This window comes from Myxine glutinosa, chromosome 8 (assembly GCF_964187855.1).
Source record: "Myxine glutinosa chromosome 8, kmMyxGlut1.1, whole genome shotgun sequence".
NCBI classification, from domain to species: Eukaryota; Metazoa; Chordata; class Myxini; order Myxiniformes; family Myxinidae; genus Myxine; species Myxine glutinosa.
This window is the reverse complement of record NC_136268.1, coordinates 38,256,349-38,277,240: the sequence shown is the minus strand read 5'-3', so window position 1 is coordinate 38,277,240 and position 20,892 is coordinate 38,256,349. Positions and strand designations below refer to the sequence as shown.

The 20,892-nt window shown below is 44.5% G+C and overlaps 1 protein-coding gene across 2 annotated transcripts in view; it reads right to left on the bottom strand.

Annotated features, from left to right (window-relative positions):
- LOC137415686 (microsomal triglyceride transfer protein-like) overlaps positions 1 to 20,892 on the bottom strand; it is a 295,927-nt gene that overhangs the window by 137,470 nt on the left and 137,565 nt on the right. For both annotated transcript variants that reach the window (XM_078783199.1, XM_078783200.1), the window contains one exon: positions 6,940 to 7,090. In XM_078783199.1, coding sequence (XP_078639325.1) covers positions 6,940 to 7,090 — 151 coding nt within the window. The remainder of the gene's footprint in view (positions 1 to 6,939; positions 7,091 to 20,892) is intronic.

Genomic DNA, 20,892 nt, shown 5'->3' with positions numbered 1-20,892 from the left:
TCACAAACATGGATGTATTATATTTAATTTGTTTGACATGTGTCAACTACATTTTGAACTCATTAAGTAGTTGTTAATAATGATCACAATAGTCAAATTGATTATTTAAGTTCCATAATTTTTTCTAGGTGGCTCTCTAATGTGGATTGCACCGCAGGAATCAATTCTTCGATGATTATGTGCCTCAAGGAAAAATGTGCAAATGATCCCGAGACATACAAGAATGTTGCTCTCATGATAGACGCCATGGCCATTAGGAAACAGATTGTTTATGATCCAAAGGAAAAGAAGATGCTTGGATTTGTTGATCTAGGAGATGACTCGGAGAGCACCAATGAGGCAAAAGAAGCCCTCGTCTTCATGGTTGTTGGCCTACGAGGCCATTGGAAAGCTCCTGTGGCCTATTTCTTGACAAACACTTTTAGAGCTGCCACTCAGAAGCAACTGCTTTTACAGTGTATCGCGTCCTTGCATGGGATTGGCATCCATGTGAGGACACTGACGTTGGATGGACATGCTTCCAACCTCGGGATGTGCAGAGATCTTGGCTGTAGCTTGAGTGCACTCGATGCAAGCCATCGTTTAAGCACCCTGATACTAACCAGGAGATTTTTGTCATAATGGATTCATGCCATATGCTGAAGTTAATGCGAAATATGTTCCAAGCATACGGTGTCATAATGTCTGACAAAGGACGTATTGATTGGCGCTTCATTTTGGATCTACAAAAACTTCAGGATGATACTGGATTGCGATTGGGAAATCGATTGTCGTTCAGGCACACGAACTTCATGAAACAGAAGATGAAAGTTAGTCTTGCTGCACAGTTGTTGAGCAACTCCGTTGCAACAGCACTACGTTCAATGGAGCTAGAAGGCCATGCCAATTTCCAGGGTGTATCTGCCACCGTTGAATTCATTCAGGTATGCTTATAGTTGTGAATTTATGTCCAATTTGGTTTCAAATCAGACCCAAAAAAGTTCTACAAGTGCAGCTTTGTTTGCTATTTTTCAGTATGATTGAAATACCAATTGTAATATTACGCCATAATGCAGAGGTAACTTGAGGCTTATTGTAGGCCCAATATAAACATACTCTTTACTCTGGTCACATTCTTGACTGACTATTTTCAGGTGATCGATAAACTGTTCGACATCATGAATGTGAGAAATGGCTATATGCATGGGTTCAAGTCGGCTCTCAGCCCCTCCAGTATTGGACACACCATGACGTACATGGATTCTGCGGCGACGTATTTGCAGTCGCTGAAGACAATAGCAGGAGAATTCATCCACAAAACTAGAAGGTTTGTGTAATCCTGATAACTTGTTCCTCCTCTGGTTCCTGCCCCACCCCCTCCTTGACCTCTGCCAGTTTCTCCCCCACCTCCCTCTCCTATGCATCAGATATAAGTTCATTCCGGTTAGTTAGGATACTTATTGTTACTTGTTGTTTTGCAGACACACTGCCATTACAGGTTTCATAGTTTGCATTGAGAGCTTGAAGCGTCTTGTGCCACTGCTGCTACAGGAACAAGCATATGTACTGACATACAAACTGTCACAAGATCATCTGGAACTATTCTTCAACTCAGTGCGCAGAGCAGGCAAGTTACATGCATTTCTCTTTCATAAGTTTAATAGCTAATATAGGATTTAATTTAAGTACTGTACTCTATGTATATAATTTATTTCGGGACAGTAAACACAAACTTGTACAATATTTTGTCAGTGGTGAGTTGTCGTAATTTTACATCGAGCTTGTTCCAGAGTTTCACGCCAACAATAGATACACTCATTGCTTTTTACTTAATCATATCTGTTGTTGTATGAAATTATTTAAGTACTGTACTTTTGAATTAAAAGGACATGTTTCTCTCATGAAGGCAAACATTCTGTTTCAGGGGGCTGGAACAACAATCCCAATGTCCAGCAGTTCAAGTCTATATACCGGAAGCTGTCTGTTCATTGCGGAATTGAGCCAACCAAAACTGGAAATGTTCGTGCTCAAGATGGCACACTCTGCATGGCTACTACAAGCCAGTCGGATGACTGTGACAACTTTGACAGTGTTGTGTGTGTGATGGCTGAGCATGACTATGCAAACTGGATACCACCACAGAACAAATGTCTACTGGACAACAGCATCACATACATTGCCGGATGGATAGTCAGGCGTGTGTGCAAAGCTGTGCAGTGCAACACTTGCAGACTTGCTTTGTTCTCCGATTCGATGCCTCAGGATTATTCTCAATCCTACCACCTGCTCAGGCTGAAGAACAATGGTGGTCTTATGATCCCATCACCAGGTGTGGTGAAGGTCTTGCACACTGCTGAGAAGGCCATCCAGAGCCTTATGGATGTGCACACAGTCAAACTCTGTACATTTCAGCAGGTTCTACTATGTGTGAAGGAAATGACAGCTTCAGAAGAACTTTTTGATATGGGCAATCATATCATTGAAACCCAATATGGCATAGATAATCACCTGTACGACCTGATAGGTATTCTCACCAATGCTTATTATGACCTGAGGCAGCACCACATTGCAAAGACCTACAATGTTAGGCGAATGGGGATGTCAATAAGACACGAGGCAACCAAGCTGGTGCTGTTCAAAGGCCAGTGATTGACAGGCATACCCAGTGTACAGTTACTGTACACACACTCAGTGTACATATGTACATGTGTGATATCACTAACCCGTGTATTTGTGTTTTATTAAAATGTTGTTAACGTGTGATGTGGTTTTATTTCTTAGCTCTGTGTATATCCATGAATATATTACATGTAACAATCTTTGATTCTTTTTATTAAAATTGCGCAATGATAGTGGCACTTTAATTCAAACAAATATTTCTCCGTTAATATTTGCACAGGAAACCAACAAATGCTTGGCAGAGATTTGGCCACAGCTGCTGGTATTTTGTGTGGGTGTCTGCGTAAGTTTTCTGTTCATATCCCTTCAACTTTGCTTGGGAGAGCAGTTTTCGTTGGTGTTGCGAAGATTGCACCGTCGTTAACTAGTGTGATGTGCTGGTCTGCTGTTGCTGTGAGGCAGAGTTCAAACCGCAAGGAAAGTGTGGTGCATATAATGTAAGCCTATATATTTATTGCTATTTTCAACGCAAAAGTGGACAAGTACAAATGTTAAAGAAAGCAGTTAAATTCAATGATGACAGATCCACATTGTGCTTGTGAGTGACAACCTTCAACTCCTGCAAATAGCAAGTCAAACAATGAACGCCTTGACACTGTTACAATAATTAATATGTGAACATATTGTTCTCACACTGGGACAAATAGTCCCAGACCCCTCGCTCAGTATAAGGTACTGTATTGTACAATATGATGAATTAATCCTTGTCCATGTATTTAAATGGTCTGTTTATTAGTCCCAAAATGGCTTCAGCTGCGGCTTTGGAGCATTGCAGTCTGGGTTTGAGATCATCTATCTATAATTCCAGCAATCTCTGTGTGTCTGTGTGTCTGTGTGTCTGTGTGTTTGTTTGTCTGTGACCGCTGTTTCTCGACAACCACGGGTCCGATATACTTGAAACTTGCCAGGTATATTGCTGGGGACCCGAGGATGTGCCTTTTCAAGGTTTCATATTAATCGGAGAAGTAGTTACCGAGCTATGGCGATTTATTTACCCGTACTCGCAAGCCGTTCGCTTTGGCTTTGCGAATGGACCAAACCATTTCATGTAAATAGAGGGGGGGGGGGGGTTCTACCGTACTCGCAAGCCGTTCGCTTTGGCTTTGCGAATGGACCAAACCATTTCATGTAAATAGAGGGGGGGGTTCTGTGGTCGTTACTGCCACGTGGTTTCAAAGTTTTTTTTTGTTGTTGTTGTTTGCACGCATGTTTTTTTGCACCCACGTACGGGCACGCTCTAGTTATATTAATCCGTACACCAAGATTCATTTTCTGGTGATGTTTCGCTCAATTCTTTATCTTCCATGTTGTCGATATGTTTGTTGCCAGGACCAATATGCATGACTTTGCATTTATCCTTGTTGAATGGTCAACAAATCGCTGAACAAACAACAGGCCATATCCACAGGCTGATATAGAGTACCATCGCGAATCCTGAAACAAGAGCTGTCAGTGCCAGTCACGTCTTCCTTTTCCTCTCTCGAGCCCGTTACAAGAGTCTCCAAACATCTTCTGACTTCCCACTCCTTTCAAAATATAATTACAGCAAAGGCCTAAAGCACATTGTGATATTTGAAGCCTGGCCGACGTCAGACTTCATTAAGACGTGGCACCTACCACTGGCTACCAGCAGCGCAGATTGATGACAACGCCCAGTTATCCTGTGGCAAGATGGCGAACGCAAATCTCGCTCGGCCGCTTGCGATTGGCCGGCAACTGCCAATCTATATATATATATATCTATGCTTAGAACAAGGTCACCCATTGGGCGCATACTCTGCGAGTCAATACAAAATCACAGAGCTACATATTAGCTACAAGAGGTAGTTAAATTTTTCAATTTACCTAATTAAGATAAATTTTAAAATTTAACGATCTCTTACAGATGTAGTTCTGTGATTTTGTGTTGATACTTGTGCGTCCTAAATCCAAAAGTAAAAAGTTTATGACACACTTTAGCAATTTTAGCGGCCATTTTGAAAGAAATGCCCGCCGTGTTGGATTTCTAGTTGGCTAATCGACTAGATTTAACAAGTGTCCATATAAAGACATCACTTCCAAGTTTCATGCTTGTATCATAATGAGAACTGTTTTTGTGTTAGCCACCTTGCTATTTCTGACATGATGCAACCACTCGTTACCACTCTCACCCGGTAAATAGGTAGTTATTTCTCATTTCCTCGTTAAACAACATGTTTCCTGGAGATTCTTGAGATTTACCTTGTAAGTGGTATTTCAATTCCTCAAGTTTGCTCTCCATGTTTATGTGTGTCCAATTGTAGAGTGGCAGGATTCACATTGATAATATGAAAAAGGACAGCCCTTGTGTCGATAAGCAGGATGAGACATGTACACTCGTGTTGGGTTATATTGCAATGGATGCTGTTGAGAAGCAGTCAGTACCTGTACATGTTGTCAGGTTGTGGAACACTGAGCAAAGTGTTGACAGGATACAACGTATCACTGTATTATTCATATTATTCAAATTTCCAGTGACTAAGTGATTAATATTGCATTGTTAGAATGTTAAAATTGTTAGATTGACATTAGAATGGAATTCTATCATCTCCTCCTCCTGTTCAGGCTGGAGTTCCCCAAGGCAGTGTTCTGGGCCCTGTGCTTTTTCTGGTCTTCATCAATGATCTCTCAGACTCTCTGGAAAATCCTCTCTATCTCTTTGTTGATGACTCCACTATTTGCCGCTCCATTCCTCATCCCTCAGTTTGGAAGTCTGCAGCCTCCTCACTCTCTGCAGACCTGGATAACATCACAGACTGGTCAAACAAGTGGAACATGTCTTTCAATCCTGACAAATCTCACACTCTCACGATGTCTCTCTGAAAAGACCGACTGGACAACCCTCCCATCTACTTTCTCAACAATCCTCTCCAAGAAGTTCCCTCACTCAAGCTTTTGGGTCTCACTATCTGCCATGATCTTTCCTGGGAAAACCACATTTCCAAGCTGGCCTCCAAAACCAGTCACCGACTGGGCATCCTCCGTCGTGTGAAGTCCTTCCTTGGCACCTCTGAGCTCCTCACCACAAAGAAAGCTTTCATCTGCAGCTTGATGGAATACTGCTCTCCCCTCTGGGCTGGTGCTACTGCCTTCACGCTGTACAAACCAAGGCTTTATAATCATTGGTATATCCCAAGATGAAGCTGATTCTGAGGGCCCTTCACTCACTCACCGCAGGCAGGTTGGTGGTCTTTCTGTCTTCAATCGACTCCTCTCCGGCCTTGCTCCCCCAGCTCTGTCTGTGCTCTGCCCCTCAAATATTCCTGCAGGACGCACAAGATCTGCCTGCAAACCTCTTCTGGTGAAATTGCCTAAATCAGGCTCTCTGCTCACCGTTACTCTTTCATTCCTCTTTACTCCCACCTCTGGAACAAACTCCCTCATTCTGTTCAATCCCACTCCTCCCTCCAGGTCTTTAAAACAGCTGTTCACCACCATCTCTTATCTTCCCCTATCCAAAACCTTGATCTTTTCTACCCCTGTTAAAACACCCCAAATCCGCCTCTTTCAGTCTCCAACTTCTTTTCTGAAATTCCTAGTAGTGTTTCTTTGCTTTATACCGTGTGCCCACCCTCACTCCCCTTCCCTCCTCCCCCAGCCCTCTCCCTTCCACAGATCTACCGACGTCCCTGTTCTCTAATGTTGCTGTGATTGTGTGCTTCCCTCGCTCTCCCCCTCTTGTCTCCTGCTCCCTTCATTGTATGTTTGATGTGTCTGCACATGTTTTCATGTTTAATATGTTAGCTCTTGCACGAGCCTCGATTCTGTCGACAAAAGAAAAAGTCTTCAAAACAGTATTCCACCACCGTCTTTTATCTTCCCGCATTCAAAACCTTGATCTTTTCTACCCCCGTTAATCCACCCCCAAATCAACCTCCTTCAAATTCCGTTTTCCTTCATGAAAGGTCCTTGTAGTATCCATCTTGTTTATCCCGTGTGCCCTGCCCCAGCCCTCTCTCTTCCACAGATCGCCCGATGTCTCTGTACTGTTGTTGTGCTTCCCTCTCTCTCCCACTCTTGTCTCCCGCTCCCTTTATTATATGTTCTGTGCTGGCATATGTGTTAGCTCTTCCACGAGCCTCCACCGAGTATTCAAAAAACAAATTCAGACACCCAACCTGTCGACCAAGTTTTGGCTGATTCCGTTGATAACTTTTTGACCCCCCCCCCCCCCGTCCCCCACCCCCCCCCCCCCCCAAAAACCATATAATGGAAAAAGTGCATTAAAAGAGACCAGCATGCTTTCAGAAAGAAAAGCCATACCGATCTATGCATCTTGGAATGTGATGGAGGTTTTTCAGCTCCCAGAGAGCGAGCAGTATACCCAGGAGCGATGGCAGCGATCGTCCTGTCGACACTGGAGTCCTGCACCGGCTCCGGGCCTGCTGTGGAATCCATTAGCTTCATGCGCTGCCTATGAGGTAGGAGACAAACTCTGTCATGTGACTGCTTCACAAACTTCAAATAACTTGTTTTAACCCAGGAAGAGTGTTGGGGTAGTCGGTGGGGAGGAGAAATTCGATTTTGTTGATCTTACAAAAGACTGAGCTTGGATTGTGTTCATGGTTATTTTATAAATTATACAAGTCACATGTATTTATATGCTTATAATATTTAATATGAATTGTTTAAAATTCTACAATTTACCCTCCACAGACGTTTGTGTTGTCCAACCATCCATTCATGCACATACATACATTACGTCATGGCTGTTGTTTGCATCATTTCTGGGGCCTCTGCTGTGGTCTTCATGCATTCAAAAGGATGTGACATTCCACAGCCAATCAGCGATGTGCAAAGACATATTCGCATCCCGGTAAATTACTGGAAAATTCACTATGTTATATTTTCTGCTTCTCTAATATAACAATCATACGATCTGAAAAACTGGATAACAATCAGATCTAGCAATTCTCAGTTTTGTACATTTGAGATCTTTAATCATCTTCAAGCCATCAGTGGTTTTATGCAACCTCATTTTTGAGCTGTCCAGCCTTTGTTCAATTTGCAACCTAAGTATATATGACATACATACACACTGCCCAGATATGTAGAATATATATATATATATATTGTTGCGGTTTTGAGTTTGTACAGTCAGTATAATAAAGGTTAAAATTCCCCCCTCATAGTTAGTCACACAAGCAACATGTAGCCTCGCGATCGTGTAGTTATCTCTTAGTATTTGTGAGCTTAGTCCTTTTCCTATGTTAGTTCTGCATTGAGTAGAGTAAGGAGAATAGGTCCTACTTATACTGACTCTCCAGCCTCCCTATCCTCATGCCCCTTTGCGCTGACTTTGGTTCATTTTGGGCGAATTAACACGAAGCAGGCCTAGGAGGGTCGGGGCGGAGCCGAATGAGGGGCAGCAGAGGAGCTGATGGTAAGCACGAGCCGCCAATCAGGGCTCAGAGGTTGTGGCGGCAGCACTGCGTCACAGGGCGTGGTTGGAAGGTTCGAGAGGGTTCAAGAAGGTTCGGGGCGTATCTATATAACCCATCGCGCAAAGCTCGCGGGAGGACTAGCGCGGGAAGACTGGCTGATGAACTGAAGGATTGATGAGAGGACTCGTTGGCGAGCAGGAATTGAGAGATAGGCGGGTGAAGAAAGACGCGCATGAACCGGAATACGCGCGATTATAAAGTGACGCTCAGTTGAGCTGGAGCCCGAGCCGCGTACAGTACATTAAGTCACGCAAGTGATAACAGCTGTGTAACCGCCCGCCGCGCTGAGAGACACGCACTTTCCATGCTACCTCATCGGCAGATTTGTTCGGGAGACGCGCTACGAGGTTCCTTCCATCGCCTGCTGCCATCTTTGTGGGACGTGCTGGGACCGTGGAGAGCCAGACGGGGCCGTTCCTGGACGACCACGTCGACGAGTTTGGGGGGAACATCAATGTGCCTGCAATTCCCTGTGTGAGTGTGATGGGCCCGAGTCTGGGATGTAAGATAAGACTGACTAAGTGTGGCTCTGTGTCTCTGCGTCCACCGATCACTGTATATACGTGTGGGAATCATAATTAAACCTGTGTTCTTCCTTTTCCATTCGATCGTTCTCATGATTTCCTCATTGGCTAAGCGTGGTACAAATAGAACCGCTTGAATCGGGTTCTACTACTAAAACTGCTCGGACCACGTGGTACTCAATCCGCTCGGCGTACCCAAACCACACGCGGCTCATGCGAGGCTTGCTTCCTCGCTTCCGTGGCGGCGCAGGGATTCAGGTACGAGCAAGACTTGGTCCCGAAACCCTACCTTGCGTTTTGTCCGGAAGAGGCATTTCAAGTCTCTCGGTTCCGCCAAGCCCAGGAATAACAAGGGGATTAATCCCGCCTTTGGTAAGGGGAAGAAGGGCGGCAGAGAACAGTAACATTTGGTGTCAGGAGTGGGATTTGGAACCTGGGACCAAATTTTTGGACAAAATTTTGGACACCAAATTTACATATTGGCCGTAACATTTGGTGTCGGGGAGTGGGATTTGGAACCCTAACCAATTTTTTTTGGACGAATTGGCTCCAAATGATGAGCGACCGAAATGTAGTTTTATAAAGCAAAATTTATATTCGTACCATGGCTAGCCAAGACGGTCGAATGCCGGTGGGGGTAGAAGATGAGGTATATGATGAGGAGGAATTAATGACCCAGGGCCCACGGGAAGAATTGGTAGAAGAAGAGGAAATTGATGAAGGGCCGGCAACAGGGATAGAAAATGGCGGCGCCTCACACATGGTGGCGGAAGCTGAGCCCGCGGTGCCAAGGTACATGCAATTATTTATGGCGCAAATACAGGCATCCATAAAAATGGAGGGGAATCGAATGAATGCGAAAATGGATGCCCATGGTGACAAAACCACCAAAGACATGAAAGAAATGAATGCGAAAATTGACGCCCAAAAGAATGACATAAATAAAATGAATGAAAAAGTAGACACCCGAGGGGAGATATTAAAAGAAATAGGGGAGGACTTTGGGCGAGGAGGTCGCCTTGGTACGCGACGAGGTGACGCGATGTGAGGAACGCGTGGGGAGCGAGCTTGAGCGAAGCACAGCCAAGTTGACTGAGGGTATAGAAATCGCGACTCGGGGTGTAAAAAAGCCGACGGCCGCCGAATTGGACAGAAAAATTTTATGCGCGCCGGCGGTCGTCGAGGTAGAAAAGGAAATAATTGAACTCAAATAAATAATCGAAACCGAAGAGACAGTAGAATCGGAGAATGAAGCGCGGGAGAAAGAAATGGAGCCTGAACAAAGTGTGCATTCACATCGTGATGTCGTGCTTGCTAACAAAATGAAAAGTTTGCAGGTGCTGCTGCCGGGAAAGAAGGTCCCCAAGGTGAGATATAATGGCGCGAGTGTGTTTGGCGTGAAAAGGGTTTTGGCACGCTTGGGACATGGACGAAACCCGGGCGGTCGTGGAAGGTCCATTGTGCCGTGTACGGGGGCGAATGGTGCGCGTGTGCGAGAAAAGTGTGTTACAGAGTGTGAGGGAGAATGCACACCGGAATGTGTGCGGGAAGAGTGTGTCGGAGAAGAGTGTGTTACGGAGTGTGTAACAGAGGAGTGCACACCCGAGAGCATGGAGAAAAAGTGTGCGATGATGATTGGGTGTGTACCAGGAGAGTGCACACCCGTGGGCATTACGGAGTACATGACGAGAGAGTGTGTAACAGAAGAGTGTGCACCAGGGTGTGTGCAAGGGTGTGCAACAGGAGAGTGCACACCCATGGGTGTTACAGAGTGTGTAACAGGAAAGTGTGTAACGGAGTGTGTGGAAGGTATGAGTGCGCCTAGGTGTGCCGGTGTGAGTACGGTGTGCGAGGGGGAATGCACACCAGAGGACGTGGAAGGAGAGTGTGCTGTAACAAAATGTAGGGAGTGTATGGGAGGCACTGGGACGCCGCAGTGTGCGAGTGCAGAGTGGGTCGCGAGGAGTGGTGAGAATGCGGCTCAAGCATCGACACCGACCGGGGTAGCATTTAGCGCGACGGATAGCCGACGTGAGCCCTCGGTGAGTTGTGTGCGGCGGGGACTGGCGGGGATCGATGCCACGGCCGTGTCACAAGGACCGACGTGCACGATTCTGGCCAGGCCCTGCCCTGTATGGTTGGTGCCACGCTGTGGCGGTAAAGGCGAATGGCAAGGTTCAAGGGGAGGTAGGAGAGTTCGGAGCCGCTGTGTGAGTTTCGGAGTTTGGAGCCACAATTCCCTGTGTGAGTGTGACGGGCCCGCGTCTGGGTAGTAAGATAAAACTGACTAAGTGCTGCTCTGTGTCTCTGCGTCCACCGATCACTGTATATATGTGTGGGAATCATAATTAAACCTGTGTTCTTCCTTTTCCATTCGATCGTTCTCGTGATTTCCTCATTGGCTAAGCGTGGTACGAATAGAACCGCTTGAATCGGGTTCCACTACTAAAACTGCACGGACCACATGGTACTCAATCCGCTCGGCGTACCCAAATCACACGTGGCTCGTGCGAGGCTTGCTTCCTCGCTTCCGTGGCGGTGCAGGGATTTAGGTACGAGCGAGACTTGGTCCCGAAACCCTACCTTGCGTTTTGCCCGGAAGAGGCGTTTCAAGTCTCTCGGTTCCGCGAAGCCCAGGAAGAACAAGCGGATTAATCCCCCCTTTAGAAAGGGGAAGAATGGCGGCGGAGAACCGTAACAATATATATATATATATATATATATATATATATATATATATATATATATATATATATATATATATATATATATATATATATATATATAAATGTACCTGAGTTGCCGTTTTGTCATGGTTTCCACCAATCATAACACAAACAATTATTTTTGCACAAATGTATTTGTAATATACGTGATATTACATGCTATAAAAAATTGAAGTTGAAGATTTAAGTTAAAAAAAAAAAATTCACATAAAAAAAAAAATACCCTTAGGGCATACACACGGGAGAGATAGGTGCATACCAGAAGTTTGGTACGATTTCGCAAAAGTTTGAGGGAGTCGTTATGTGACAACACAGACACTGCCCAGATAGGCTCGCCTCACCACGTGTCGTTACTGAGGAACGGGCTTATTTTAGCTGAGGATAATGACTGTACCTGAGTTGCTGTGTTGTCATGATTTACACCAATCATAATACAAACGATTATTTTGCACAAATGTATTTGTTGTGTTTGTGATATTACATTTTTATAAACAATTTAGGTTGAAGATTCAGGTTGAATGTTTTTTTTTTTCAAGAAAGAACCCCTCAGCACACACATAGGGGAGGGGTCGGTGCAGACTGGAAGTTTGGGACAATTACACCTCACCACCACGTAATTCAAAACACCTCACCACCAAGTAATTCAAAACACCTCACCACCATGTAATTCAAAACACCTCACCACCAAGTAATTTAGAACACCTCACAGCCATAAAACACGTAATAAAAACACCTCACCACCACGAAATTAAAAACACCTCACAGCCACGAAATTAAAAACACCTCACCACCACGTCATTGAAAAACACCTCACCACCAAGTAATTCAAAACACCTCACCACCAAGTAATTCAAAACACCTCACCACCAAGTAATTTAAAACACCTCACCACCAAGTAATTCAAAACACCTAATCACCAAGTGATTAAAAACACCGCACCACCAAGTAATTCAAAACACCTCACCACCAAGTAATTCAAAACACCTCACCACCAAGTAATTTAAAACACCTCACAGGCATAAAACACGTAATAAAAACACCTCACAGCCACGAAATTAAATACACCTCACCACCACGTCATTGAAAAACACCTCACCACCATGTCATTCAAAACACCTCATCACCAACTAATTCAAAACACCTCACCACCACGTAATTCAAAACACCTCACCACCATGTGATTTAAAAACACCTCACCACCAAGTAATTCAAAATACCTCGCCATCACATAATTCAAAATACCTCACCACCACGTGATTCTAAACCACCACAACGTTATTAAAAACACTTCACAACCACGGAAACAAAAGTTTGAGGGAGTCGTTAAGTGACAACACAGACACCGCCCAGATGTGTAGATATATAGATAAATGACTGTACCCGAGTTGCCGTTTTGTCATGGTTTAAACCAATCATAATTCAAACAATCATAATGCACAAATGTATTTGTAATATACATGATATCACATTTTATAAACAATTGAAGTTGAAAACTTAAGTTGAAAAAAAATTTTCCTGAAAAAATTCCCCCCAAAAAAAAAAATTGGAAAATATTTCTTAAAAAATACCCTTAGGACATACCGACGGGAGAGATATGTGCATACCAGAAGTTTGGTACGATTTCAAAAAAGTTTGAGAAAGTAGTTCAGTGACAACACAGGACAACACAACACAGGACAACACAACACAACACAGGACAACACAAGACAGACAGACAGGACAACACAGATAAATATATAATTATATATATATATATAATTGCAGGCAGGGTGCCCACGTTGCATTGCAATTCACAAGGCGTGTCTTCCCACGTTATACTATGTGTCCCATCTACTAGCTTTATTTGGTGGACATTAAAGATCTTATGGTGTCTTTTGAGAAAAGGTAGGTGAGTTATCCTGGCCAAATTTCAAATTCCTGCACCCTCAGCCGAGTATCCTGCATCAGAGTGAGGACACGTCCAAGATTGTAATCCCGAGCTAATGAAACTGGCTCCACAGCCTTTTGCACCTTACAAACGTTTGGTATCCACTGAAAAAAAATGCTAAAACGTTTGAGATTGGTACCCATCGCATAAGATGTCATCTTCCTTAGTAACCAGTCATATGTTGCCTAGCAACCATGCTTTCCATAGTAATGGCCATTTTAGCCAATTAGAAATGGCAAGGAGTACATATGCAAACTAAACCAACTTTGGGGATTTAAAAATGGTATGGTTGTGGTACCTCCTCACAACACGAATGTTTCCTAGCAAAAGAGAAGAGAAGTCACTTTGTGTTGCAACTAACCAAGCTTTTGAAACTCCTACACTGGTTATAGACTAATAACCACCCTACTACCATTTATATCATTTGGAGAAGTCCAGTTATACGTTGCTGTGTGCAAACATACTCCAATGTATTCCATAAATCCATAGTGAAGGAACATGGAAACCATATGTTATGCACAAAAACAAGCTCCCCCTGTTTGGCACGCAACCTGACAAGAATTGCACAGAAGAACAACAAAAAATGTCCTCATGGAAGAATGATTTATCCTTCTTTGCCCGACTTTACATTGCACGCCAGTCAAGGGACGGAAATTTGGAGGAATTATTTCGGCATCAAAACCAGGAATCTGACATCACTCTCTGTCAGAGGAAAACTGCAGATTGGGCAGAATTAGCTTCATGGAAATGGTGACTATTTTGATGGTTTTCCCATTGGTTACAATCATTTACAGTCACGTGAAAAAGTAAGTACACCCCATGTAAAGTTTTGACTTTTTCAACATATTTCAACATACAGCTATTTGATATTCATTTCAACAATATTGATAGATAAAGGTGATATAATATAACAAATATCATGAAACATTTACATTTTGTAGTCCATTGTATAATTTAAATAAACATAAATGCAAATTTCGCATGTGGAAAAAGTAAGTACACCCCGACATTTATCACTACTTCAAATACCTAAAATTAGAATCTGGTGCACCAGTTCAGGTGCAAATGATTAGAACATCATTAGAGAGGATCTTGGAGGAACCTGTCTTCTTTCAACCTCAGACATTTAGTTTGGTTTGCTCTTTGTTGTTGAAGTGTGCGGCGTCACCATGCCTAGATCAAAAGAGCTCTCTGAGGCCTTCAGAAAGAAGGTTATAGATGCCTACAAGTCTGGGAAGGGATTTAAAAAGATCTCCAAACAATTTGAAATCAATCATTCGACTGTCCGGAAGATCATCGACAAGTGGAGAAGATTCCAAACAACTGCCAACTTGTTCAGGCCAGGCCGCCCCAGCAAGTTCAGCCCAAGAGCAGACCGCAAGATGCTGAAAGAAGTCCCTAAGAACCCCAGAATGTCATCATGGGACCTACAGGTAGCTCTTGCCACTGTTGATGTCAAAGTGTACGAGTCTACCATGAGAAAGAGGCTGCACAAATTTGATCTACATGGGAGGTGTGCCAGGAGGAAACCTTTGCTCTCCAGAAAGAACATCATGGCAAGACTAAAGTTTGCCAATGAACACCGAGGCAAAACCAGCACTTCTGGAACAATGTGCTCTGAACAGATGAGTCAGAGGTAGAGCTATTTGGCCACAGTACCAGAAGACATGTTTGGCGAAAACCAAAGACAGCATTTGACCACAAGAACCTGATACCAACTGTAAAGCATGGTGGTGGAAATATTATGGTTTGGGGCAGCTTTGCTGCATCAGGGCCTGGGCAGCTCATGATCATAGAAACCACTATGAATTCTTCATTGTACCAGAGGGTGCTTGAGGATAATGTGAGGCCATCTGTCGGAAAGTTGAAGCTCAACCGAAGGTGGACCTTGCAACATGACAATGACCCTAAACATACCAGTAAATCCACCAAGGAATGGCTGAAAAGAAAGAAATGGAGGGTTCTGGAATGGCCAAGACAAAGCCCGGATCTAAATCCCATCAAGATGTTGTGGGGGGATTTGAAACGAGGTGTGCATGCAAGAAACCCCTCAAACATCACACAGCTGAAAGAATTCTGCATGGAGGAGTGGGCAAAAATTTCTCCCAGTCAATGTCAGAGACTGCTGGACAGTTATAAGAAACGCCTACTTGAGGTTGTTTCTGCCAAAGGGGGCAATACCACCTATTAGAGCCAAGGGTGTACTTACTTTTTCCACATGCGAAATTTGCATTTATGTTTATTTAAATTATACAATGGACTACAAAATGTAAATGTTTCATGATATTTGTTATATTATATCACCTTTATCTGTCAATATTGTTGAAATGAAGATCAAATAGCTGTATGTTGAAATATGTTGAAAATGTCAAAACTTTGCATGGGGTGCACTTACTTTTTCACGTGACTATATATTCCACATACAAGAAATTACATGCACACCAACTTGCATGTTTTTGTCGTAATAAGAACATAACTCCATAAATATTGTAAATTAGCTCGTTGTTATACATTTAGTGGCCACCTTGGAAATACTGGCCATTTTTTATGAAGTTCTCATTGGTTGCTATACTGGGTACCAATCATTTCTAATTCTACATGTTATACCAAATTTTCTGCTTCTATCTTGATTTGAACAATTATGGTAAATTTGGCCGGGTAACCATTCGACTAATACACTTCAGACACATGAAATGTTGGTCTGTTCATTAAACTCTCGGTTTCCTTACTCTTATGAATGTACGAGGCATGCGTACCCGTCGCTTCTCTGACGTATTTAATCAAAACACAACATGTTGTACTTCGCAAACATATTGCATATCTATCTGTGGATATTGTTATGTCAGTGGGGTAGCAATATGTAGAGCCAGGTAGATCCGTGTAGGTAGGTATTCATCTGTCGCGGTAAGGAATCTGCCCTGTAATAAGTTTCATGTGTAGTAGACGTTTTGTCGGTTAAGAGTATACCTGTGAGCATACCAGGATGTTCGAGTGATAAGTAGCGTAGGGATTAAAGAGTAGCGCCCCTGTGTCACACCTGGTAGCTATACCTTTGTTCCTTATGGCAATGCACACCAACATAGACATGTAGTTATGTCCCGAGTGCAACACTAAATAATTCCTTTCCCTGACATGACTTTGAAAGACGAACAGGCAAGGAAACCAGGCCGGGGCACCGCCGATGATGGCTGCCATCAATTACACCTCCGACAGGCCGAGCCACATCGAGTGCCATGCGCTATGACCACGGAACAGGGAACAAGTGAAGGGGCAGCGCGGTAGGCACGGACCTCCAGCCGGCGAGTCGGTGGAGGGCACTGATTGGGTGGCGCGCCAGGGCTGACGTCACCACCGCGGGAAGGTTATTTAAGGGCGCACCGAAGGACATTTTCGCTCTTGCTCTTTGCCTCTCTTGCGGCTCTTGCGGTTCGTGCTCTAGAGATTCCTGGCCCTGGCAGTCCTGGTGCGATCTTGAGTGGAGAGAGTCCTGTCCCTGGTTGCGTTGGCAGGCAGTCTTGGCTCTGGTTGAATTGGCTTGAGAGTTGGCTTATCGATCGTGTGTGAAGATCGACCTCGTGGTGCTTGGAGCGGTGTTCGGTGCTGTGGTGCTGGAGCGAGGGACCTCATGGGTGCATCGGGGCCAAACGGAGCCGTGTTGGACGGCGGCCAAAGACAAGACGAGGGACAGATAAGGCCGCACGCACCATTTTACATTTTCCACGATGAGACAATTATTTTCCTTTAATCCATTCCCGTGTCTGTTGTTGAGTCTGGTGTGTGGGATCCCAATTTAGTTGCTTTATTTGATTACTGTCGCGTTTCATTGTTTCGGGTCCGTGAAATTTACGTGTTTATTTTTGTACATTTGAAATCTTGGTTGTCGAGTACATTAATTTCCCCGCAGGTGCTGTTAATTGACCAAGGTAAGTGCTTTTGCCGCAGCCTACCATTTTCCTTCTTCCTCCCGCGTTTTATAGCCGAATCCGTGTTTGGTCGTCGCCTCCAATCAAACCGTTTAGGCCTATCCGCGGTCTCTGGTGTTAACCGGAGTTGCACGACAATATCAATGACGATGTAAAATAAAGTTAAAAATGGATCTTTAATATAACATGTTGGTGTTTTTGTATAGCCCCGGACGGTTCTCTCGAACAAGCCCGCGGCACGGAGACAGGTGATCAATCTCGCAGGAGCGACCCAGAGATCCCCCACATCCAGGATGGTGTAGACCCACCTTCACAAAGTCAGGGCCACGACAGAGTTAGAGAGGGAGAGTGGCAGAAACAGAGACAGAGACAGAGACAGAGGCAGAGACACACAGAGACAGAGAGACAGAGAGAGACAGAGACAGACAGAGACAGACAGAGACAGACAGAGACAGACAGAGACAGACAGAGACAGACACAGACAGACACAGACAGACACAGACAGACAGTGACAGACACAGAGACAGACACAGACACACAGAGAAAGAGAGCCAAGAGGGAAAGGGCTGGTCGATGGGCACCGATCGGCACTGACCGTGACCACACTGACCTGACAAATCCGGCAGCAGGGAAGAATGGGGAAGATTTGGCCCTCAACTTGCATTGGGGGGTACAACCACCGTGAAGAGGCGTCCCCGATAGTTGTGTAACATGTTGTTGTTGTGCTGCTGTCATGGTGGCTGTGGTTGTTGTTGTTGTTGTTGTTGTTGTTTGTATGCTCCTTCTGTGTACGGTACTTTTATTTTTCTATTGCATCGATAAATTTTGCTGTATATATAATTGTGTTTGCTCCTTCCATGTCCTTCGAAAGCACAGGTATTTAGCCTGGGGGTGATTAGAAAACGTGGCATGTGGCATGTGGGATGGGGGCAAGGTGAGGAAAGGTGAGGCAAGAGGAGGAAAGGTGAGGCAAGGTGAGGTGAGAGGAGGCGAGAGGGGGCAAGGTGAGGCAAGGTGAGGCAAGATGAGGCAAGAGGAGGCAAGAGGAGGCAAGAGGAGGCAAGAGGAGGCAAGGGTAGGCAAGGGTAGGCAAGAGGAGGCATGAGGAGGCGGTGTAATGAGCTTTTGAGCATATTTCAGTAATTCTTTATCATGACTACGTTCTTGCAGCATGTCACATCGAAGACGGTAATATCACAGTGAAATTTGAGTTGCTTTGTCTGCAAGAAGATAACACGCTGAAAGTCAGGATTCTGACCTTGCAACATTTTGGGGGAAAGCTGGCGGTGAATACCTGATTATCTCTGACAAAGCACTCAAAATCCTCATCCCAACTGCCACAACCTATCGCTGTGGGGCTGGATCTTGCTCATGACACTTGATGTGCTCCAGCTGTGGAAAAGCCTCAAATCTCAAAGCTGATCAAGAAGAAGCAATTTCAACCTTCACCACAATACTTTCATCTGTGAAGTTGTGCTTGTCACGTGTTTGAACTTAATTAAGATGGGGCTCCTGATGCCAGGTCATGAGGATTATTCATCTTGGTTTTTTCCAAGATTTAGAATCAAGGTTAACGATTGATTTCGGGAACCAATGGATGGATGGTGACATATCTTGGAAAAATGATGAGAATATAATTATGTAGAATTCTGTTTTTCCTTCCTAATTTTCCTTTTTTCATTTTTGCAATAAAAAAAAAAGATGAGTAATTACTGTTTTATAGGATGGCACAATGGGTAACATTGCCAAAATGGGGAAAAACTGTTAAAAAGGGTTCCAGCTGTCAAAAAATAATAAATGTTACCGTTGGAACCGTTGCATTAAGCTCCCATTCCTGCTTCTTCTTCTTCTTCCAAACGATAAAAGAGGGCTTTTAAAACAAGCACCTCTTTTTGTATACATAGTCGAGACTTGGGAAGAACTAGGACACAGAACAGATCAACTTAACAAAGGTAACAGCAGCAGAAGAAAGGGGAAACACTAATAGCAGGAGAAATATAGAGGGAGAAAAGAGATAGAGACAGACAAACGAGGCTTGCAGGTAACGATGAGGGCAGTTTAGAATGCAGGTTGTGGACAAGATGGATACAAAAGCACATTTTTAGAGGGTTAGGGGAGGATTAACGGGTGCAGAAAGATCATGGCTTTGGATGGGGGATGCTATGAGTTGGTGGTGAACAGCTGTTTTGAAGACCCGAAGGGAGGTGTGGATTGAAGAGAGTGTGGAAAGTGGTTCCACAGGTGGGAAAATCGAGGAATAAATGAGTGGATGTGAGCAGTGGTTCTGGATTTAGGCAGTTTCACTAGGAGGGGCTTGTTGGCGGACAACGTGCGTCGAGAAGATACTTGGGGTTGGCGGGGAGGGGCGGGGAGGCAGAGCACGGAGAGGGCAGAGGGTGCAAGACGAGAAACGAGGTGGAGGAAGACAGAGAGACCAGCCACCTGTCAGTGATTGGAAATTATTAAAAGGATACAACATTTTTGCTCCAAGTAAATAGTTTATTAGATTTCCATCCAAGTAAATCGATAATGAGCTTCCAACCAAGTAAATATATTATTTGCTTTCCAACCAAGTAAATATATTATTTGCTTTCCAACCAAGTAAATATATTATTATTTGCTTTCCAACCAAGTAAATATATTACTAGCTTTCCAACCAAGTAAATATATTGTTGCGGATCTCAACGCCGGCCTTTTTTCCCCTTAAGAAGGGGGGATTAATCCCCTTGTGTGCGACTGACCGACGTGAGTCCTGAAGTTGCGCAGCTCCCTCCAGAGAGGCAGGTGAACAACCTCGTTCAAGGCCGTGGACAAGATGTTATTTGCCGAGCAGATGGCAGCCCGCGGCTCGAACCATTAACAGAACTAGACCCGATTCTTGAACGTTGGCCAAATCGTGCCACAGGTATTCAATTGGGAAAAGACAGGGACGAACGGATGTGAAGAAACCAGAAGGTAAGGAAGAACAAATAGGATTTATTACTACTATTATGCACACAATCAAAAGTAACCAAGGAGAAGGAAAGATAGGAAAATAAAGACAGAAAGATGGAAGGACCAGAAGACAGAGTGCAATACTAACTTACCTATTCAGTCTTACTTAACCCCCAGGACAACATAAAAGACGGACGACAATCAGACTTACACGGGGGGATGATGATAGGGATGAATGGCACGAATGGCTGGAAGGGGAGGAAGGTTCAGGAGGTCCACAGAGCTGGAAGGATGCGGGTCCGGTTCGTGTAAACGACAAGGCTCGAGGTGACCGGCCACCGACCCTTCTCAATCTCGTTCGCACGGCGGCGTTTCTTCGTAGCAGCGGGTCGAAGCTGCGTGTCACAGGGGGGGGGGGGGGGGCGGACTACGGAGGTCTCAGAGCTGCGGTTTGTTCCTTAACTTTCGCAGTGCTCACTCCTCCACTGAGCTTGACTTTGTTGCTCCTCCTCCACTGAACTCTCAACAACAACCAATGCTCCTCCTCCACTGAACTCTCAACAACAAACACTCAACTCTCTCCCGGCGGACTGCTGTGCTGAACTCAACAACAACTCTCGGTGGACTTCCAACTCTCTGACGCATCTGCGGTGGGGCGTCGCGTGACGGGTTATATAGGCCACAACCTCGAATCTTCGCGAACCTCCCAGATCGTTCTCTCTCCGCCCTCTCAAGCCA